We start from the raw sequence: 21618 nt of genomic DNA, 5'->3' as shown, positions 1-21618 counted from the left end.
GGCAAGCTTCACTATTTGAAAATGTTGAACGTTATAGCGGCATTTGGAGTGTGTGTATTATATGTCTGTTGGGGTTTTTTTTGTTATTTAAAAAAAACACCTCCCAGATTCCCCGGGGAAATGGGTAAGAGGCAAAGGTGTACAGGTACAGAGGCAGGTGGAAAGCTGACGACCAGGACTGTGCACGGCAGGGGTGGGGAGTGCCCCATCTTTGAGGCTCAGACGTCTCTGGGGTGCAGGGATAAAAGCTGAAGACGCCAGGGATCTGTAGTTAGGCAGACGCATCAGCTGTCAGGTTCAATTTCACGGAGCCTGAGCAAGTTCTTGTCCTTCCATTCCTGTTTCTCTGCCAAGGGGGTGTGGCCTCATCCATGACCTCCCAGGATCGCTCCACAAAGGAGCCCAGATCCCCAGAGCGTTCAAAACAGTACCTAGCACACAGACCTCCGGAGTCAGACCTCCTTCCCACCCCCACTCCCTTGCAAGTCTGTGTCATCCAACTATTCAGAAACCTTCACTGGCGCACCTTGGCCGCAGTCTGTGGAAGCCCTCAGGGAAGCCTTCCTTGTGACCTCAGGACACCCTGCCCAGACTTCCTCTCCCTCCCAATCTCTTTCCTGAATCTCACTCAGCCTTTGCTCCAATTAGAGTCCCACCTCCTCCAGAAAGCCTGCCCTGGGGGCTGCAGCCTAGGGTTCTCTCCCAGGTGAGCTTTTACCATTTCTATCGCCAACTCTGAGGCTCCAGGATACATCCCGCCTGGGACGTGGACCCTTTCCTGCCTTGCTCTTGGCTTCCAGAGAGCAGGGCAGCAGCAACACCCGGATCTTCCTACATCTCTTCACCTACTGAAGGACTGCGGGTTCTTCCGCAGGGCAGCCGTGACACGCCCCCACTTCAGGTCCCTACATGGCTCCCCACTGTTCCTTCGGACAGACTTGGTTTGCTTTTTTTCTGGCTTTCACTCAACAGCTCATTCCTCCACAAGGACCAGCCCCTTCCTTTCCTAGGCTGACTCCGCCTTGCTCCCCAGGCCCACAGTGAAAGGTTTCTGGTTCATGAGGCACCTGGGTGGCTCAGTGGGTTAAGCCTCTACCTTTGGCTCAGGTCATGATCTCGGGGTCCTGGGATCGAGCCCCGCATTGGGCACTCTGCTCAGCAGGGAGTCTGCTTCCCCCTTTCTCTCTGCCTGCCTCCCTGTCTACTTGTGATCTCTGTCAAATAAATAAAATCTTAAAAAAAAAAAAAGGTATCTGGTTCAGGGAGGCCTTTCCTCACCTGTCCTAGGTGCCCTGCTGTCCTCGGTCACCCCCACGAAGCTGCAGGGCACTCAAGGCCAGATAGGGGCGGCCATGGAAGGGCGCTGGCTGGTGTCTACATGAGCAACAGCAATGGGAACTCTCGAGAAACCTAAGGGAGCAGCTTGCGTTCAGCCCCGCGGTCTCAGTGCCCCCCAAACACCCAAAGGTCCTAGAACCAGCCTACTGCTCTCTAGGTCAGCCAGGCCCCCAAGAAGGGACGGTGAAAACACCGGAGCCTCTGGACCCCATGGCCTCAGACTCGGTGCCCAGAGACAGCGTGTCACCCTGAAGCTCAGGAACCCCTCTCCCTCCCCCCAAGAGAATCGGCACCAACTTCCCCAGGAAATCCAGGAAGTCGTACGCAGCTTCAAAAACTCAGAACAGAAGTGACAGTGGAAAGCTGGGTGTGTTTTTCATAAATTAGGTTGCCTTCTCCCCGGAAGGAACACACGGAGGGGGAAGCACTCAGGTGGCCCTGAGGGCCCGGCCAGGTGCCCCCCAGGGCAGAGTCACAGGTAAGGCTGGTCTTTGGACAGCTCCCACCTCTTCATGGGAGGGGCTGGCGTCACAGCCTTCTTCTCAGTGGCAGCTGCAGCTGAGCTGGAAGAGAAAAAAGACTTTGGTTAGGGCCAGGTCTCCGGAGAGCAGCGTGGGTGGATCTGAGGGAGGCCACACCTGCGCCCAGCAAGACCATACCTGCCGGACTGTGCATAGGCCAGCAGGAGCGTGTTTCAGAATGCCCAGACGCCTTCACTGGGGTCCCCCAGAGGGTCAGCCAACCGTCGCTGGGAGCTGGCCAGCCGCCTTCCAGCCCAAGCCCCCACGTGAATGCCCAGTCTGCCTGCCCTGGCTCCTGAGCTCAAAGCCAGCCATAAAGAGCTGGCCGCTGCCTCTAGCTCCCGCTCCCACTTGTGGCCCCAGGGTAGAGGAGCACCCCACTCCTGCTGCCCCCAAATAGGATACTGGCAAAAGGGCCAAGCAATCAGGTGACGGGCGCCCACTGCTCTCTCCCCCTCAGGTGCTGAGCACTTGACATGTGGCAGGCACTGCCCGTGCCCCGGCAGGGCGCTAAGACCGGGCCTCAGTCTAATGAGGCTGAGAGTCAAGTGCAATTGGCAAATATTCCATTTGGGGTGCCCGGGTGGTTTAGTCGGTTAGGCGTCTGACTCTTGGTTTCAGTTCAGGTCATGATCTCAGGGTCCTGAGACGGAGCCCTGCATTAGGCTCTTGGCTGAGTGGGGAGCTGTCTGTCCCCACTGTCCCCCCACCCTGCTCCCGACTCTCCCTTGCTTGTGTGTGCGTGCATGCACCAGCTCTCCTCCTCTCTAAAATCAATCAGTCAGTCTGTAAAAAAAAGAGGAACAACAACAACAAAAAGAATGTACCATGTGACCCAGAGTGAGCCCCGAGAGAGACACTGGCAACAAATCCAAGGAGGGTGCCCCCTGAGACACCCAAGCCCCTGGTGCCTCGGGCCAGAGAGGCTGGCACACGGTCAGCCAACAAGGGAGAGGAGGCGGATGGGGAGGCTCTCTTGTGGAGAAGCCCCCCAGGAGCAGGGGTTCCAGGGCTGCCCAACCTCCCAGGGGTCTGAAGGAGGTGGAAGAGGCAGAAGCGGCCTCCCTAGGAAATTCAGGCATCCCAGGAGCAGGTGAGGGGGTGTGGGGGGAACTGGGTAGTGTGCCAGTCTGGTGCTGGCCTCTGGAGAATCAGAAGGTAACAAGGACCATGACATTGGCCATTTACCGAGTTCTAACTACACAGCAGGCCTTGCCTGGCCTCGTCACCTTACAGATCTCGTCACACTGCAAGCCCCCCACCCCATTTTACAGATATAGAAACTGAGGCTCAAGGAGGACGGAACACTGACTGCAGACCATACGAGGAACCGGCTGTAGAGCCCAGACACCACTGGGGGTCTGAGCAAACTGGTCTGAAATCCGGCTTCTGCTCCCCACTAGCTGGTGACCCAGTTAGGTCACGTGGCCTCTCTGGGCCTCGATTTCCTCTTCTGCAACAGGGGCCATCACTGCCCAACTTGTGGGGGTCAGTAGGCAGGCATGGCACGGACTCCATTCTAAAACCTTACAAATATTAATCACGAAGATTAAACCTCCTAACAACTCTGCTACAGACTCAATGTTTTGTGCCTCCCAAACCCCTGCTGAAATCGTAACCCCCAACGTGACAGTATTTGGAGGCAGAGCGCTTGGGAGGTGATTAGGTCCTAAGGGAGGAGCCCCCATGAACGGGATTTGTGCCCTTATAAGAGACCCCAGACACCCCTCACCCTTCCACCACATGAGGACAGAGCAAGAAAATGCCATCTGCGAATCAAGAAGAGTGCGCTTGCCAGACACGGAACCTGCCAGCGCCTTGATCCTGGACTTCCCAGCCTCCAGAACTGTGCGCAAGAGGTTTCTGCTGTTTATAAGCCACCGCAGTCTATGATATTGTCACAGCAGCTGAGTGGACTGAGATACACTCCCTAAAGTATATACTGTTTTTTTTTAATTTATTTATTTGACAGACGGAGACCACAAGTAGGCAGAGAGACAGGCAGAGAGAGAGGAAGAAGCAGTCTCCCTGCTGAGCAGAGAGCCCGATGCAGGGCTTGATCCCAGGACCCTGAGACCATGACCTGAGCCGAAGACAGAGGCTTTAACCCACTGAGCCACTCAGGCGCCCCTAAAGTAGGTACTATGATCATCCCCTTTTATTTGAGAGAAGGCACCTGAGGCCAGGGACCAAACTGGGTTTTAAGGGACCTGAGATTTACATGATTCTTTCTTTGGGGCGCCTGGCTGGTTCAGTTGGTCAAGCATCTGACTCTGGACCTCGGGGTCATGAGTTCGAGCCCCATGTTGAGCATAGAGCCTACTTGAAAAGAAAATACAATTCTTTCTTTAAGAAGAGTTCAAAGAAAATGTGGTTGCGTGTGTGTATATATACGCATACACACACACACGTACACGCACAGAATGGAAAACTCTTCAGCCATAAAAAAAAGAAAGAACTCCTCCATTTGTAACAACACGTATGGACCCTGAGAGTCCTACGCTAAGTGGAACAAATCAGAGACAGACACTGTAGGTCCTCACTTCTGTGTGAAATCTAAAAACCAAACAAAAACGAAACCAAACTCATAGATACACAGAACAGACTGATGGTCACCAGAGGCAGGAGACAGGTGGGGGTAGGCAAGATGACTGAAACAGCCCGAAAGGTACAAACTTCCAGTTAGAAAATGAGTCAGTCCCAGGGACGTACCCTACAGCGTGATGACTGAGTTAAAATACTCTCCTGCATCGTTGAAAGTTGCCAGGAGAGCAGAGATTTTAAAAGGTCTCATCACGAGAGAAAAACATAGAACTCTGTGTGCGTGACGGATAAGGAGACCTACTGTGATCATTTCACAACATATGCAAATACCAAATCTTTCTCTTGTGCACCTGAAACTCACATAATGTTATAGGTCAATTACACCTCCATTTCAAAAAAAAAATTGCAGAAACAAGGCCTGGGCTTCTCCCAGAGCCCTTGATGGGAACGTGGAGCTTCATTCGCTTTGTAGGAAATGCACCCCAGGCCGAGGCCCCAACCGCTACTCTGGGCTGAGTGGGGATGAAAAGAGCTCTCCCAGGAAAGGCCCCCACAGCACAGTTCCTGACACAGGTAACGCTCAGTGGGCCCTGGAAAAGCACAAGCAAGAGAAAGGGCTGGTTCCGGACCGTGGGGTCCTCACCTCTCCGCAGGCTTGCCTGACACCAGCACCTTCTGGGAGGACATGATGACTGAGGGCGGCACAGCTTCCCGGCGGCCGTCGCGCGTGCAGTAGTGGTTACTGGAGAGCTTGTGGCTGGGGCCCACGGGGAGCTTGGGAGGAGGCTGAGTTCTAAGGGGGAAGACATCACCATTGAAGCAAACAGAAAATCACTTAAAAAAATTTTACTTGAGAGAGCGAGCGAGTGCAAGTGTGCATATGCTCACATCCGAAGATGGGGGAAAGGGGGAGGGGAAAAGATTCTCAAGCAGACTCCCCACTGTGCACAGAGCCCAACATGGGCCTTGATCCCATGACCCCAAGATCATGACCTGAGCGGAAACCGAGAGTTGGACGCTTAACTGAGCCCCCCAGGCAGCCCTAATATAAAGTCACTCTTTCTGGCTACGCTGGCCTGGGCCGCCTCCGTCACTGGGCTGCAGGCCAGGGCAATTCCTTGATCTGCTGTCGTGGATGCATGGCTAGGGAGGATCCAGGGCCCTGAAGCAGGTAGCAGTCTCTGCTTCGGGTGTGAAGGTGCTGGAAGACAGGCCTAGATATGCCCCAAATGTACGGAGGACCTTTTCTGAGGCTTCTCAGGGAAGGGGGCAGTCCAGATTGGACACCCAGGCCTGTTCCCACTCCACCATGGCCCAAAGCTTCCATCTGGCCTCACTTCCAGCTGCAGGACAGCCCCAGACCTCGTGTGTTCTGAGGGTCTTTGTTCCCAAAAGCCAGGCGAGAGAACTCCTGGGTTTCCTGTTATCTCAGGAACTCTGAAGAACCCTGCTGGGATCAAGGCTTATTACTCAAAGAGCACCTTGTCCTCTGAAGTCTCTGCATTTCCTGCCTGGTCACCAACACTATAGCCAGGGCTGGACGAGTGAACAGAGCTCTGCCCTGGGTTGAGCTAAAACCTAGGGTGAATTTACAAAGAAGCCAGAAGCCTAAAATGGAAATGCTAACCTCAAAACAAGAGAGAAGCCTCCCTGGAAAACAGAGCAGAGAGGAGAGGCAGAGAAAACAGGAGAAATCATAAAATCACCGGGTTTTCATTCAATCATGTTTTACAGTAATTGGTTTAATTAATTAATTTACAATAATTGGTTAACCATTTTGCCAGGATTTATGTTTTTCTTAAAACAAATAAGAGCCCTTGTATTTCAAAAATGAGAAATATACATGAAAATATAAAAATTTGATATTAAAAGCAGTATCTTGGGGCACCTGTGTGGCTCAGTGGGGTAAGTGTCCCACTCTTGGCCTTGGCTCAGGTCATGATCTCAGGGTCCCCACATCAGATTCTGCGCTCAGTATGCCTCTGTTTGAAATGCTCTTTCTTATCCCTCTGCCCTGCCCCCAGCTCACACGTGTGTGCATGCTCGCTATCAATCAATCAATCAATCATATCTTTAGAGTAAATAAGTAAAAGCAATATCCTGGGGCACCTGACTGGCTTGGTCAGTGGTGCGTGCGACGCTTTTTTTTTTTTTTTCAAGATTTTATTTATTTGACAGAGAGACATAGCCAGAGAGGGAAAACAGAGAGGAAAACAGAGTGGGAGAGGAAAACAGAGTGGGAGAGGGAGAATCAGGCTTTCCCCTGAGCTGGGAGCCAGCGGCAGGGGCTCGATCTCACGACTCTGGAGTCATGACCTGAGCCACAGGCAGACGCTTAATGACTGAGCCACCCAGGCGCCCCATGCTGTGTGACTCTCCATCTCTGGGTTGTGAGTTCAAGCACCACGTTTGGTGTACAGATTACTTAGAAATAAAATCTTAAAAAAGGCGTGGGGGCACGATCCCGTGCGGCAGTTAGAATTTGCTTAACCCCTAGAGTGCAGATGACACCCTCTCCCCCCACCCCCCAACCCCCGTTGGGTGCGGCCATAGCTTTCTGCCACCTAGCAGAAGGGTTAAGAACCACATGCCCAACAGACACACAGGAATCACTAGGGGGCGCCACTACCCTAAGGAGGTTGTAAATTTTATAAACCCTTTTCCTCAACTGGCCTACCAACTACCCTGGAGAGAAAGCAACTTCAAACTTCTGATATTTGGAATTAGTTATAACAAGTAGACATTCACGTAAGTTTGGTTATTCAAATGCTAGTTGTCTTCCTTTCGTGCTAATTCTCAATGGCTGCCTTACCTTCGCCTACTCCCCTGACTTCCAATATACTGATATCCCTCCTTTCCTCCAAGTGTTCCAGCCACAGACCTTCTTCCTACTTCTGGCTCTGTCAGGCCTCAACAGCCTTGGCACACACCGTTCCCTCTGTTCAGAATGTTCTTTCAATCATGACCGTTTGGCTCATTACTCAGGTCATTCAAATGTCAATCCCAGAAAAAAAGACCTTTCCCGACCACTTCACCTAATGTAGCCACCCCCCAGCTGACTCTAATTTAGTTTGTCTTCAGAGCATTCCAGAATAAATAATTCCAAAAAAATAAATACTGTTGCATTTATTTCCCTATTATATTTTTCTCTTTCTAGAACTTGAGCTCTGTGAAAGGAATGGGGATAATAACTTTTCTTCTTGGTCCTGGTATCCCTGAGGACATGGCAGGGGCTTGTAAATATTAAGCAATTTTTATACATTTTAAATGAGTTTGGAATCACGGCACTTCTGGGTTCATATCCCAGCTGTCACTTTCTAGCTTCTGAGTGACTTTAAGAAAATGACTGTCTCTCTGAAACTCACATTTTTTCATTTGTAGTTTGGGGATGATAATCCTAACGGGCAGGACCACACTGAGGACTCCAGAGCTACACGATCCCCACTCTGAATTCATGTCCAACCTGACTTCCACAAGCAGCCGGATGTGAGTACAGGAAAATTAAAAGCAAACTTCTGCTTCCACAGCCTGCTAGGGACGGGAGGCAAGATGCCGGCCCAGCGAACCAGGGGCCTAAAGGAACATGCATTTTGTTCCCAATGTTAAGAATAACAGGACAAAGGGGCGCCTGGGTGGCTCAGTGGGTTAAGGCTCTGCCTCTGGCTCAGGTCATAATCTCAGGGTCCTCAGGGTCTCTGCTCAGCAGGGAGCTTGCTTCCTCCTCTCTCTGCCTGCCTCTCTGCCTACTTGTGATCTCTGTCTGTCAAATAAATAAATAAAATCTTAAAAAAAAAAAAAAAAGAATAACAGGACAAGGCCAGAGTGTGGGCAGCGAGCGGGGCTTGCTCACCGCTTGGAGATCTCCTGGTAGCGCAGCTGCAACTTCGCCTGCAAATCGTGCTGTGGGGGGGAGAGGAAGGCAGTCAACCCGCAGGGTCCTTCGGGAGAGGAGACAGCGAGGGAACAGGGCATCCCAGGGATGGAGAAGGGAAGGTCGGACGGAGATGGTACAGGGATGTGGGCCCTAGAGGTGAAGAGGAAAGCTAAAGCCGGGGCCTCAAAATACAGAGCTAAGAAGGTCCGGGACTAGACAGATCTCAGGCCAGAATGGGTCCAGGGCTGGGGTGGAGGCGGTTGTGTTGGCTGAAGCAGTCACGAGTTGGGTGTCCCGGGCTGAGACACAGGTTCCGACCTAAGGGGATCTCGTACTAAAAGCCTCAGGCCCAAGGGTGCAGGAAGAAGGGGACTAGCGGGAGCGGGTCCAAGGAGCACGCAACCCTCAGCCTCCCCGTTTGGCCCGTTCCGCCCCGCGCACCCCCGATGCCCAGTTCCGCAGCCGCTGGATGAAGCGAGTGGCGGACGCCATCTTCCGTTTGCACTGAAGGACGCCGGTGACGTCTCTACCGCGAGGGCTGCTGGGAAGAACGTTCGCGGTCTCGCGAGAGGGTGGGTAGGCGGGGGACTAGGACGTACTATAAAAGGTCTCCTCGGAGCACGTGACCCCTCTCCGCCCGCCCGCCCGCCGCCGCGCCGCCATCATGGACACGAGCCGTGTGCAGCCTATCAAGTTGGCCAGGGTGAGGTGGGGGAGTCCTGTTTTGGGGGCCCGGGATGAAGAGAGACGGGGTGGGGGGCTCGGGCTGCCCAGGTCTGATCCCAGCTTCTCTCCGCTAGGTCACCAAAGTTCTGGGCAGAACCGGCTCGCAGGGACAGTGCACACAGGTGAGCACGCGGGTGGGGACGTCCCAGGGTCTGAGCCCTGTTGACTGCCTGGCCAGCTGGACCCTGAAAACCGGAGTCCGTATATCCTAGGGCTCCCGGAGGGCCCCGAGACCTCACTAGGGCCCTGCCCACCAGGTCCGAACCCCGTCGACCTCACTCCCCGGACTCTGACGTTCCTCTTTCTCGTGGCCTAGCCCGTCCCAGCGACCTCTTTGTGGCTCTATGCCCTGCCGAGTGTGTCCCTCTCCCGAACAGGACCGGAGCTGCAGCTGTCCGTCCTGGCGGCTGCTCTTCCCGATCGAGAACTTGGTTCTCCGCGACTTGGCTCTCTCGGGTTTCTCTCCTGGCTCAGCTCTGCCTCCCAGGCGCAGCCCCCTTTTTAAGCATCTCTGGGTGGGTCCCAACACGTCCTTTGAATCGAAACCTGCTACCCAGCCCGCGGTGCCTGTCTGCGGCTCGCCCTGACTCGTTGGCGTCCTCCCGGTGGGCCCCGTAGGTGCGCGTGGAGTTCATGGACGACACGAGCCGCTCCATCATCCGCAACGTGAAAGGCCCCGTGCGCGAGGGCGACGTGCTCACCCTATTGGAGTCAGAGCGAGAAGCTCGGAGGTTACGCTGAATTTGGGAGTTGGTGAGTGCAGGACAGGGGTGGGAATAGGCTGGCCTTTTAGACCCTTCCTTGGTGGTAGTAGGGAGCCTTCCCAAATCCATGGGGTGAGAGGCTTTTGGGGTGGGAAGTGCAGAAAGAGGCTACTGAGATTTGGAAGACAGGGGAGGGAGTTGCTGGACGGCCCCTCAGTATCTCATGTTTGGGTCTGTTTACAGGGTCCTGGATATCTGGGTCGGCCGCTTGCTCACAGGGATGATCTGCATATATTAATAAATCATTTGTCTGGTTCTGAGTAAGGCTTATAAAATCTTCTAGAGGGAGCCTCTCCTACCCTTTGCCCTCTGGTGAGTTGGGGGGAGGGGGAACTATGTGTATGTGCCCCCAAAACAAGACACAAGTTGAGTTAGTAATGTTTTATTCTGCAAGTGGATAGACTCAGGGGCCTTGTCACTTTCCAGCCCCTTCTTCACTGCACTGGTCCAAAGTGAGCCCCTCCTGAGCACTGGGTCATCTGAGCCTTTCTCTTGGCCCACAGTAACATCTGGATAGCAAGCCCTGGCCCTTGTTGTGCCCCAGAGTGGAGGAAGGAACAGACTCTCTCCCAATTCAGGTCCAGGGTGCCAGGCTGCTTGGCTGCTCACTGAGGCTGGGGGTCTTCTTTATGGTCACTGTGTTCTCCTTCACCAGGCGCAGCTGTGGGGGACTCAAGGGGTGACTGGGGAAAGGTGGGGGAGGGGTCCTGTCAGTTACCCGTGGGCAGGATTCCCCTGTGGTGGAAGCCTCTTGGAGGCGGTAGCAGGAGTCCCCTGACAGGGAAGGTGGGAGCTAACAGCTCCCACCTGATCTTAGATCACTTCTCCTCTGGAGACCTTGGGCCCGTGACCTGTGACATGGAGGTGTGTCTCACAGGTATTTTGCAGGGGGAACCTCAGGTCCCAGTCACGTGCAAGGGGTCAAACCCAGGTTCCCCTGACCCTGGCTGCTTCCCCGGGAAAGCCGGAAAAGAGGCCTCCTTCCCGGGGCACACTTGGTATGCTCTGTGCAGCCAGCGTGCAGCCCGGGGCCTGGTCCCTGCAGTCTAGGGGCTGCACTCACCGGGGACTGTGGCCGGCCCGAGCTCAGGTGCGCATGCAGCAGCGCAGCCACCTCATCCTGCTCGGCCTCCAAGGCAATGGCCAGGGCGCTGGTGCCCTCCTGAGGGACAGTGGGAACAGTCAGGTCCCCGAACCAAGGCATGGCTCCCCTGCCATCCCCACGCCGGCCCCGTGGTGGCTCACATTGTCCAGGAGGGCCGGGTCGCAGCCCGGTTGGGCCAGCAGCAGCCGGACAGTGTCCAGGCGCCCGTACTCGCTGGCACACATCAGCGCTGTGGCCCCATCCGCATCCTGGGCGTTCACATCTGCCCCGCACGCCAGCAGGGCCGCCACCATGTCCTGGCGGCCGTGGCTGATGGCCAGCATGAGGGCTGTCTGTCCTGTCTGGGGACAAAGAAGGGGAAAGGGCTGTGGGGGGGGGCGGCACTCGAGGAAGGGAGGTCAGAGACAAACCCAAAGCAGAAGTGACCCCACCAGACAGCAAGGGAAGAAGTGTCCACGCACCTGGCTGGCCTTGGTGTTAACGTTGCCCATGCGGAAGAGCCTCTGAACCACAGCCGCATCCTCTTCGCGCCCCGCAGAGGTGAGTGCAGCCAGCATGAGGGCCGTGTAGCCAGCCCGATTCTGGCGGTCAACCTCGCAGACCCCTGGGGCAGTAGAGGGGGTCAGTGAGTCAAGACGCCAGCACCCTCAGCCCAACCTGGTTTGCTCCCCTCCCCCCACACACGACAGGTTTGCCGCCAGTGTAGGGGGGGTGGTCACTGGTCATGAATTTACTATTTCCTCTGCCTCTTAGGCTCTCTGCCAAGAACCACATGGCTCCGTGCCCTTCAGAGTCTGCTCAAATCTCTGTATTTCAAGCTGGTTCAGACTTGGCTTTCTGCTGTGTCTCCCAGACCTAACACCTGTCCCATAGTACATCTTCAATAAACCAGTGTTCTATTTTTTTTTTTTTTTCTTTTAAATATACAGGCAGGCAGAGAGAGAGAGAGAGAGGGAAGCAGGCTCGCCGCTGAGCAGAGAGCCCGATGCAGGACTCGATCCCAGGACCCTGAGATCATGACCTGAGCCGAAGGCAGCGGCTTAACCCACTGAGCCACCCAGGCGCCCCCAGTGTTCTATTTTTGTGGCTATCATCCACCAAGCCAGTATCATTGCCCACCCCAACTGTGTTAACTTGGGGCCCCTGGGTGGCTCTGTCAGTTAAGCATCCAAATCATTTATGGCTCAGGTGGTAAGATCGAGCCTGGTGCTAGGCTCTGCACTGGGAGTGGAACTTGCTTAAGAGTTTCTCTCTGCCCCTGCTGCCCCCCCTAAAAAACAAAATAAAAAAAGCTATGTGAGGGGGCGTCTGGGTGGCTCAGTGGGTTAAAGCCTCTGGCTTCAGCTCAGGTCATGATCCCAGGATCTTGGGATCGAGCCCCGCATCGGGCTCTCTGCTTAGCGGGGAACCTGCTTCCTCCTCTCTCTCTGCCTGCTTCTCTGCCTACTTGTGATCTCTGTCTGTCAAATAAAATCTTAAAAAAAAAAAAAAACTATGTCAGCTGGTTCCCCTTTATGTCCAAATCCACTCATTCCCATGCAGATCAAGAGGAATTTGGACTTTGGGCCTCCTGAACTACAAGAAAATGAATTTCTGTTTTCTTAAGCCACCCACGTTGTGCTGTTTTGTTACAGCAACTCAAGGAAGGAGCACTGAACAGGAACACTGGCTCTGTTTCCTTTGGGATCACTCCCAAGGATGATCGTGACCTGCCATCACAGCATCTCCTCTGGGCAGTTAGCAGAGTGACTGATGCTGTTGTCCCCCAGTGTTTGGAAAGTTCCATGAGGCTACAAAAACTTGGGGAGGTCTGGGGCTTGGATCAGGGCCCTGTGGAGAGACTCAAACAATGGGCTGGGAAGAAAAAGGGTTTAGTAGTATGGAAAGGAGGAGGGCATGCTTTGAAGCTGCAGTGACAACTGGTGGAGTGGGGAGGGGCACAGAGAAACAACCAGAGTGGGGCCTGTGCCGGAAGCAGTAGCAGAGGCATCCGTCTTCCCCTGCCCTCTCCTCTCCCCTCCTACCTGAGGCCTTCCTAAGCCAAAGGATCACTCCATTTGATTTCCTCTAGTTACATTTTGTTGTGGTCCTCCCTATTTGTAATTATTTCATGTTTCGACGTGATAATTGTCCATCTCCACTCCCTGTCCCGCCATAATGCACGTGCTCACAGCCATTCATTCTCATACATTCATGAGCATTTGCTCATTCTTTCAACCGACACTTGAGGGTCTGCAGGGCACGGTGCTGGGGCCTGTCATGCAAGTAGGATGAGGTGACGGGGGGGGGGGGGGGGGGGGGGGGGGGGCATGGGGAGGAGTTTGAAAAGGAACATAAACAAGTAGTTAATGATGGGATGTAGAGGGCATTGATGTGGAGGCAGGGGGTGGAAACAGACAATGGTCCTGTGATGGCCAAGGGCTGTTAGGGCCGGGCAAGGGCAGAGCTGAAATGTTGGGAGGTGAGAGCTGAGAAGAGACTGGAGGGGGCGTGGTTATCAGTGACATCAAGATCTTAGGGGGACCTTACAAGTGTAAGCTGATGTAGGGCGGAGGTCAAGGTGAAAGGAGGAGCAGGGGGTCAAGGAACTGAGAGGCTTGGAGGGGTGGGAGTGGTGCTTCATGCGGATCCTGAAACTGGGGAGGATTCACCTGCAAAGAGGAGCTGCTGGCCTGCAGCTAGAACGCGAGAGGAAGGAAGAGTGGCCTGCGTTTGGAGGGAGATGCCAGAAGGGGTGGAGGGAATAGGGGTCTGATGGATTGGAGGCTCCAAGGTAGGGCTGAGGGAGGAAGGGGGCAAGGATACACAGCCACATCCAGCCCAGCGTGGTGAGTACATTGAGGACCCAGGGTCCTGGGGCAGGGGAGGGACTCGACAGCAGGCAGAAGGGCAGAAGGAATGATCGATGTGAGAACTAGAAGGCCCAGGGCGAGGTCTGGGGAGTTGGAGCTTGGGGGGCTGGCGTGAATGCAAGGAATAAAAGGGGATCTGTGCGATTTGGGCTGCTTGTGACTGACAGCCAAGCCTGCCTTGCCAGTTGCGGAAGCCCCTCCCCAGCTCCCTTGAAGAGAGGAGATGCCTTGAATCTTGTATTGTCCTTTCCTCCCAAGCTCGGGCTCCCGGTCCAGCTCAGAGCAACTGTACCCTTCCCCAGATCACCAAGATGTTCAGAGATGGGACAGACCTGTGTGTCTGGGGGCATTGGGGTCGGGGAGGGAACAGTGGGGCCTGCTGTGACAGTGAGACCCCTCCAAGGACAGGCCCCAGCAGATACTGGACCTGAAGGATGACACCCAGGAGGGCTCTTGGTGGGCAGTCTGTCTACTGCCCTCTGTCCCCTCTGCTTTGAGTTCCCTGCAGACAGCTGTATGGGGTGGCCCACCCCCACCCCAGCACCCTACTGGACCCTTGTAGGCTTTGAATACACATCTGTGGGCTCAGGAACACCTGGGTGTGTGTATCTCAGCTCCAGAGGGGGAAAGCTGGGGAGAGAATGAGCAAGCAAGTGGCAGGAGATAGCAACGTTTAACATGTGGAGTTGCATCCCCATTTCCCAGATGAGGAAGGTAAGGCTGGTGACACGAATTCCTCTAAATTTAGGTCAGCCTAACTTTCCAGCCGGGTATTCGGCAAAGTGAGAGGCAGGGTCAGGGTGGAGAGCTCAGAGCCGAGAGGCCTAAAGCCCCTTGGCAATCTGCCCAGGACACGCGGATCCTCTAACCCTGGGAGGAAGGTGCTGACCGGTATCCAGCAGCAAGCTCGAGATGGCCAGGTTCCCGTGGGACACGCTGTAGTGCAGGGCTGTGTTCCCGTTGCCATCAGCCAGGTTCACCACGTGCGCCAGGAGTTCGGGTCCCAGGCGCGCCACCGCGCCCAGGACCCCAGCCACGGGCTCCGCCTGAGAGCGCCGCTGGCTCGACACTCGAAACCACTCCTGGGCCACTAGGCGCGCTGCGCCCTGCCGGGACCGGAGGAAAGACGTCAGAGATGGTCCAGGCTGTGGTGGCGGGGAGGGCGTGGGGGCGGGGCTGGGAATCAAGGCCGGGGAGGGTGGTCGCGGCTTGTCTGAGGGGGTGCGTGGGGCCGCACCCTTTTGGAAGAGGGAGTACAGCCAGTGCGGGTCCCAGACTCAAGCCAGCAGGGGTCCTCCCCTCTGGGAAAGAGCCTGTGGGAGAACCTAGAGTGGAGGAAGGCGGTGAGAGCTTGCCTTTGGGGAGTATGGGGGTGGGCCCGGGGCTCGGGGCGCACCCTTTTGGGGGAAACAGGGAACACTTCCGCGGTATCCCTGTGGGTGGAGATCCCTTTGAAAAGCCTGGGATCAGTGGAATTCTTGGCGCCAAGGGGTGGAACTTGGGACCGCCCCCCACCCCAACTCTAAGAAATCCGATGCACTTCCCCAAGAGGGCGTCAGGGGAGGTCCTCGATGGGGCCCAGGACTCCAGGTGTGAAGGGCTCTGGCTGGCACTCACGCCATCGCGGGTGATTCCGCGGGGCCGGCTCAGCTGTCGCTGCAGCGCTACGCACGCCTCCCTCAAACGCGGGCTCAGCTCGCACCTATGAAGGTGGTCGGAAACGCTCAGGAGGGGTCGGAGGTGGGGGTGCGTGGCAGACAGGAAAGAAAGCATTGGTCCCCACTCTGTCCCTAACGCCGCTCACCTCCCCTGCGCACCAGGCTGAGGTTCTGCCTCCAGCTCCGGCGCGGGCTCAGGCTCGGGCTTGGGCTCAGGCTCCGGGTCCAGGGCATCCCTGTCACTGTCGTCCCCAACATCCCTGCCGCTGTCCTCCCCGGAGGAGCTGCTCCTTGGAGGCTCGGCAGCACCGTCCTCGCTGTCGCTGTCACTGTCGCTGTCGTCTTCGCTGGATGAGCTCTCGTACCTGGGGGCAGGGTGGGAGGCGGCCGCTGAGCCACCCCTGTGGGCTCATTCTTGTGTCCTGCGCGGTGGGAGTGGTTTCCCCACTTTACAGAAGAAGAAAACAGGCTTTCCAAGACCACACTGCGAGTCAGGGGCAGAACCGGGATTCAAACCCCAGACTATGTCCCTGCAGGTGCTGCCACGGGGAGGGGTGAAGTGCTCACTCTCCGTTGAGGACCCCAACAAACTGCAGGCTCTTGGGTCCGGGGCTGGGCTGGGCACCAGGCGTACCATCCCTCCTCTTCATGATGGATTTGAGGATGCCTGACGGGGGTCAGATGAGGGTACTGAGTTCGAGTCCAGCAGCCATCAAGCCGGGGCTTAGACAGGGCTTGGGACTCACCCGCAGGGGCCATGGCTCTGTCCCCATCCGTGGGTCCCGTCGGGTTCTCCTGGCTCAGGTCAGGGGCCTCGGCGGGGGTCTCGGTCTGTGTGGCCTTCACAGCGCAAGCCCACGGGGTCTGGGTAGCAGCCTCGCGCGGCTGGGGTTGAGCCGCCGCAGCTGCCGCTGCCTCCTCTTCGGCAGCCTCGCGGGCCTCCTCCAGCTCGCGCAGCCGGCAGCGCAGGAGCTCGCTCACCCCGCGCTGGTGCTCCAGGCTGGCGCGGAGCAGCTCCAGCTCGCGCTCGGCGGCCTCGGGCATCCCCAGCAGCGCCTCGGTCACCCACGTGTCCGACTCGAGGGTCTCGGGGGCCGCTTCCACGCCAGCCTCCCGGGTCTCCGGCACTGCCTGGGCCCTGGCGTCTTGGGTCTCCGGCACCGCCTGGGCGCCAGCCTCCCGCGTCTGCGGCGCCCCGTCTGGGGTCCCGGCTGCGTCGGGGACCTCGAGCGCGCCCTCACTGCCCCTAGAAGCCGGCCCGTCGGGGCCATCGGCCCAGGGACTGGCCCTGGAGCGAACGCCACGCTCGGAGGTGGCGAGGCGCTCGGTGAGCCGGCGCAGCTGAGCTAGCTTGTCCGGGCGCGCCTCGGCCTCCCCGTCGGGCTCCGGCTGCCCGCGTCCAGCCAGCAGCCGCGCCTTCTCCGCACGCAGCACGCGCACCTGCTCCTGCAGCTCGGGCAGCGCGCGCGCCTGTTCCTCGAGCTCGCGCAGGCGCCGCAGAGCCCCGGCCATCTGCTCGCGCACCAGCTGCAATTGCGCGGGACCGGGAGAAGCGGGGGCGGGGTTGGAGGCGGGGCTGGGGGCGGGGCTGCTGCGGCCAGATCCTCGCGGGCTGCGCGGGACGGCGCGGGCGGGGCTGGGCACGCGCTCGTGCGCCTGCGCCAGCTCCAGCCGTCGGCTGGTTTCCAGGAGCGTGTGCTCGACGCGCGGGTTACGCACGGGCACGCGCGGCGACAGCGGGGGCAGCAGGAGTCCCGAGGGCGCGCCGGGGGAGAGTGCGCCCGATGCCCCCCCATCGTCACTGGCCAGGGATTCGCTGGAGGTCCAGGCGCCTGGGCTACGCGCGCCTGCGAGGCCCGCCCGGGGTGCACGGGGGCGGCGCGCAGGCGGGGGGCCGGGGGCGCGGCGGGTGGCGGGGCCGCGCTCCAGCTCCTCCACGTACTTGAGGAAGTCCAGGTCCAGGTGGAAGCCATAGGGCGTCTCCACTGAGTAGGGCGAGCTGGGGCTGCGGGCGCCCGCGGTGGTGCCAGGGCACAGACGAGGGCCGCCCAGGTCTGCGGGCATGACGGGGTTTGGGGGGCGTCAGGCTGGGGGAGGGGACGCCCCAGGGAAACTAGACAAATAGAGCGCTTCCCTCTCGGCCCCACGACAAGGAGTCCTGCAGGGCTCCGCCTGCACCATACCCTACACACCTGACCTTGCACGCATGCATACCCGAGGACCAAATGGCTATCTGCACCAAACAGCCAAGCAATCCCACCCTTACTGAGCACCTACTATGTGCCAAGAACTTTTCTAGGCGCTGGGGACACGTGAGTGAAGAAGACAGACAAACCCCTGTCCTCTGATAGGAGATAAATAAACACGATTATTCCAAATGATGCTTAGGGCTAATAATAATGAGACAAAATGCAAGTAACCGGAGGAGGTGCGTGACTTTGGCTCTAGTTGTCAAGGCTGGTTTCCTGCGGAAGGGACTTAAAAGCTGAGCCCTGACCCGAGGAGGAGGAAGCAGTTGGGGACAGAAGGTTCCTGAAGGAATACAGAGCAAAGGCCCTGGGATATAGTAAGCAGGGTGGGCTGGAGTTCACAGTGAGGTGGACGGAGGTGAGGGTGCCCGGAACAGAGTGGAAGAAGGGAGAGGGAGAGGAGTCCGAGAGGTGGTTTGGGGCCAGATCGTGGGGGACCTCCTGGGCCGCAATGAGGAGTTGTGATTATATTACACATGATAGACCACCACAGGCAGGTTTGAAGCAGGGCCATGACATTATCAATGGACCTTTAGAAAGGGCTCCCTGGCCACGTGCAATGGAGGAAACCACAGGGCTGTGTCCATACATGGGCACCAAGTATCAATCCATGCACACGCACGTATCCCACTTTGCACACTCACCAGGCAGGTTCTGATTCAGGGCAAACTTGGCCATGTTTTCTGGAGTAGCTGCCAGACACACCCTGAAAAATGTCCCCAGAGGGGGTGAGGCTGGGGCTGGCCCCATCCCTCTGGAGTCAGCCGGGACTCTAAGTGAGTAAACAGACCGTCATCCACCCTCCCACACACATATGTCCTGTCCTCCCTGCTCCTTCAAGAGGCCTTGGAACTTCAGAATGAATGAATGCGGGCATCCCCAGGTCCAGGCCTCAGCGTGCTGGGCGGGGAGGAAGGCAGGAAGGGCAACAAGAGAAGAGAGGAGAGTGATCAGAGAACATGAGTGACTAGGTGTGGGGGCTGGGAAGGGTCATTCCAGACCTGCCGAGCTGTGTCAGTCCCAGGGCAAAATTAGAAGCTGATGCTCAAAGGGACGAGGTGTGAACCTTCCGAAGAAGAAGGTGAGAGCTGGAAGCCCTCCATGGGCTCCTTAGAAATTCATCTGGTCAGATTCTGCGTATTAAAAAAGGGACAAACGCAGCATCATTTGAATCCTTTTTTCCTTAAAGAAATGCAGACAAGATATAATTCTGCCTGAGTTTTTACCAGGTCACTTGCAAGAGCCTTGACGGAGAGTCCTGGGCCGGATGCACCAAGGATTCAAAGCCATGGAGACCTTTCTCCCTAGGATGTCTCTAGTGGAGTGCCACAGGGTTCTGTTCCCGGCTCATAGGAGCTTGTAATGGAACTATAAGCACCCAGGTTGTCAGAGCTGTGGCTATACTTGGAGCTGGGGGGGACTCTTCAGGAAACATGATGCAGGCTCTACGAAACCGAGGGACGGCGGACCACATCTCATGTGATAATTAACAGGGACAATCAGAAAGCACAGGGCAGGGAAAATGGGGCTTTGAAGAGCTCACACGAAAAACCTTTGAGGAAGGGAAAGCAGCTTGTCTTCAGTACCTACTGTATGCCCTGCCTGATTAAATGCAAGCCCCATACAATCGTGTAAGGTGGATATTATCATTCACATTTTCCAGATGGGGAAACGAAGGCACAGAGCAACCAGGTCAGCTGTCGTGGGAAATGCCCTCAGATTGGGCTCTGCCCATCTTCCAGGGACACTTTGTCCACCAAGCCTCCACCACCAGGAGCCTGCCGGACCCATCTGTCCTCTCCCTGACCCAGCGCTCAATATGCCAACCACCTGGCAACCTCTGCCATCGGCTCTCCCAACCTCCCACGCTTCTGATGACCACCTCTGGACCCGACACCCACCAGCCATTGAATATCCCCTGCTCCACTGCTGGGGGGGAGGGACTCTGCCACTCTGGACCTACGCCCAGTCTGTGTCCCTAAAACCTCCCTCACCCCACCCCAGGCAGGCAGGGCCCCTTCCAGTCCTGAAGCAGCTGTTTCCTGTCCCCTTACACCGGCAGAGAGGGGCAGTCCAGCAGGGCAGCCGGTCATCAGGGAGGACGGCCCGTGCTCGCACAACTTGTTTTCAGGAAACTGCCAGGGAAGAGTTGAGTCGTGGAAAAAAACCTGGGCCGACTTAGGGGTCTGGGCCCGCCTCCCACAGCTGGCAGTGGGACTCAATGGGCTCAGCCCCCTCCTCTGGTGACCTGGTCACACCCAAATTTGGGGCTCTGGGAACTTAAAAAAAATTCAAAACAAAAAAACAAAAAAACAGCTGTGGGCCGTCCCTAAGACCCCAATCAGCTAGAGCAGCCGGACCCAGGCGCTAGGGTGAGAAATGATGCCTCAAGAATGATAAATAATAATAATAATAACAACAACAACAACAACAATTTTGCCATTTACTATGCGTCACTCTCTACTAAAAGCAATTTGTGGGTAATAACTTAAAAAAAAATCCTAGCTAAACACTCTGAGGGAGGTTTTCTTATCATTACCCTTTGCCCTACTGCACAGATGGAGAAACTGAGACCCAGAGAGATTAAGGGACCCGTCCCAGGTCACACATGGGCAGAGGCAGGATTTTAACCCAGGCGGTTTTGCCAGTGTTCTGCATTGGCCACCCACTTGATGGCCTTCTAGGAGCCCTCCTCTGCAGGGCAGTGGCAGAGAGCCCGATGGGGTTCATCCCTCCCAGCCTGCATCCCTGCCTATCCCTGCGAGCTTCCCTAAAGGAGAAAGAGGCAGGCCCACGCCGCGGCGGCTCCAGGGGCCGCAGCCCCACCAGAGTGGGGGCGCGGCTGCCCTCGCCTCTTCTCCGCTCCCTGCAGGAGATGTCAGCTAGATCGGATCCTCTGCCTAAGACCCCCTCATTAGGCCGTCAGAGCCGACGCCATACGCCCCCGCTCCCGCCCCAGGGACTATTTCGGGACTCGGAGTTGCGATCAGGAAACCTGCAGGGTGGGGGACTCGGCGGGTAGCGCTGATCTCGGTCCTGGGGATGGGGGGTTCTTCCCGGCTTGAAGCCCTGAATGGTAGCATCCCCTAAAGTTGGAGCTGGATTCTCAGACCCCTGACGTGGGCGTAGAGGCTGATGATGGTGGGAGGGGGAGACACCTCTCCCTCCAGGTCCCCCCCCCCCAACCCAACACACACCCACACACCCACCCCAAGACAGCCTCGTAGAGACAGAGCAGTTTCCTGCAGGAAACGCCGCCGGGCGGTTCCATCCGCTACCCATTGTCTGCCCGCGCGGGGGCCGTACGTCCCTCCCCCCAACACCGTTTCCGTATCACCCCCTACACCCAGGTCCAGAGTGAGGGACTGGAACCAGGTCCCCAAGCTCTCCAGGAGCGACGCCGGGGAAGTCCCGGAGTCGGTTGGGGCGCTACAGGGTGAACAAGCCCCCCACTTGGCTCCTAAGGGCGGGAGGAGGGCCATCTCCCGAGTCCAGAGTCCCCAACTCTGCTCGCCGCCCACCTGGGGCTCCCAGTGCGGGAGGGGTCCCAGCCAGAGGACATCAAGCCCGCCCCATCACAGGGCACTGAGCCCGCAGAAGGGCAGGAGGCGCAGTACCCCTTCCCGGTACGTCCACTAATACCCCCCAAAACCCCCATCGGTGGCCCCGAAAATTGGCGCTTTACCTGAAGCAGCAGCCCCCGCCGCGCCCGTACCCGAGCCCGCCCCCTCGAAGCTCGGGGACGGGTTATCAAGGCCTCGGTCCTAACTGATGGCGACGCCAGCCAATCAGCGCCCTATGTTCTCCGAGCTGTCCAATGGTGACAGGGATAGGCGGTGCTGGTCTGGACTGAGTGTGGGGCGGGGCTGGGGGCGGGGCCTGAAGTGACTGTCCCCGTGCGCCTGCTGGCCAGGAGGAGAAGGTAGGGGGCGGGGGCGAGTGGCGGGGGCCGGCCAAATTCCTCCCAGCGCAGGACTGAGGAGCTTG

At 57.2% G+C, this 21618-nt stretch overlaps 3 protein-coding genes across 5 annotated transcripts; 1 reads left to right on the top strand and 2 right to left on the bottom strand.

The window, feature by feature from the left end:
• Positions 1-1688: 1688 nt before the first annotated feature.
• On the bottom strand, positions 1689-8817 carry NDUFA7 (NADH:ubiquinone oxidoreductase subunit A7). Its single transcript, XM_045989711.1, has 4 exons — positions 8719-8817; positions 8254-8303; positions 5047-5196; positions 1689-1901 (listed from the first exon to the last, which is right to left on the bottom strand). The coding sequence occupies exons 1-4, from the start codon at positions 8767-8769 to the stop codon at positions 1811-1813; spliced, it is 342 nt and encodes a 113-aa protein (XP_045845667.1). The 5' UTR covers positions 8770-8817; the 3' UTR covers positions 1689-1810.
• Positions 8818-8886: 69 nt separating this feature from the next.
• RPS28 (ribosomal protein S28) lies at positions 8887-10027 on the top strand. The gene is made up of 4 exons (XM_045991533.1): positions 8887-8980; positions 9078-9125; positions 9622-9756; positions 9951-10027. The coding sequence occupies exons 1-3, from the start codon at positions 8942-8944 to the stop codon at positions 9742-9744; spliced, it is 210 nt and encodes a 69-aa protein (XP_045847489.1). The 5' UTR covers positions 8887-8941; the 3' UTR covers positions 9745-9756; positions 9951-10027.
• Positions 10028-10152: 125 nt separating this feature from the next.
• On the bottom strand, positions 10153-21383 carry KANK3 (KN motif and ankyrin repeat domains 3). Of its 3 annotated transcripts, none has more exons than XM_045991531.1 (12): positions 21317-21383; positions 18633-18764; positions 18276-18337; positions 16129-17436; positions 15950-16049; positions 15529-15747; positions 15342-15426; positions 14614-14830; positions 11334-11476; positions 11013-11213; positions 10831-10929; positions 10153-10450 (listed from the first exon to the last, which is right to left on the bottom strand). In XM_045991531.1, exons 3-12 carry the CDS (start codon positions 18307-18309, stop codon positions 10373-10375), a joined length of 2484 nt encoding a protein of 827 aa, XP_045847487.1. In that variant the 5' UTR covers positions 18310-18337; positions 18633-18764; positions 21317-21383; the 3' UTR covers positions 10153-10372. The 3 variants fall into 3 exon arrangements, 2 of the variants coding, with proteins under 2 accessions (XP_045847487.1, XP_045847488.1); XM_045991532.1 differs by lacking the exon at positions 10153-10450 and adding an exon at positions 10457-10618; XR_006816477.1 differs by lacking the exon at positions 10153-10450 and having other exon boundaries at positions 14594-14830.
• Between the last annotated feature and the right edge of the window lie 235 nt (positions 21384-21618).

Source organism: Meles meles, chromosome 20 (genome assembly GCF_922984935.1).
Source record: "Meles meles chromosome 20, mMelMel3.1 paternal haplotype, whole genome shotgun sequence".
Lineage (NCBI taxonomy): Eukaryota > Metazoa > Chordata > Mammalia > Carnivora > Mustelidae > Meles > Meles meles.
This window is presented reverse-complemented; position numbering and strand designations above follow the sequence as displayed.

Excerpts from the sequence above, each read along its gene's own strand:
- RPS28 (XM_045991533.1), top strand. The coding sequence starts at position 8,942 with ATGGACACGAGCCGTGTGCAGCCTATCAAGTTGGCCAGG. Across the intron at positions 8,981-9,077 it reads AGCCTATCAAGTTGGCCAGG|GTCACCAAAGTTCTGGGCAG; the intron begins GTGAGGTGGGGG and ends TCTCTCCGCTAG. Across the intron at positions 9,126-9,621 it reads CGCAGGGACAGTGCACACAG|GTGCGCGTGGAGTTCATGGA; the intron begins GTGAGCACGCGG and ends TGGGCCCCGTAG.
- NDUFA7 (XM_045989711.1), bottom strand. The coding sequence starts at position 8,769 with ATGGCGTCCGCCACTCGCTTCATCCAGCGGCTGCGGAACTGGGCATCG. Across the intron at positions 8,304-8,718 it reads TGCGGAACTGGGCATCGGGG|CACGATTTGCAGGCGAAGTT; the intron begins GTGCGCGGGGCG and ends TCCCCCCCACAG. Across the intron at positions 1,902-5,046 it reads TCAGGCAAGCCTGCGGAGAG|CTCAGCTGCAGCTGCCACTG; the intron begins GTGAGGACCCCA and ends TTTCTCTTCCAG.
- KANK3 (XM_045991531.1), bottom strand. The coding sequence starts at position 18,309 with ATGGCCAAGTTTGCCCTGAATCAGAACCTGCCTG. Across the intron at positions 14,831-15,341 it reads GCGGAATCACCCGCGATGGC|GGCGCAGCGCGCCTAGTGGC; the intron begins GTGAGTGCCAGC and ends CGGTCCCGGCAG. Across the intron at positions 11,214-11,333 it reads TTAACACCAAGGCCAGCCAG|ACAGGACAGACAGCCCTCAT; the intron begins GTGCGTGGACAC and ends CTTTGTCCCCAG.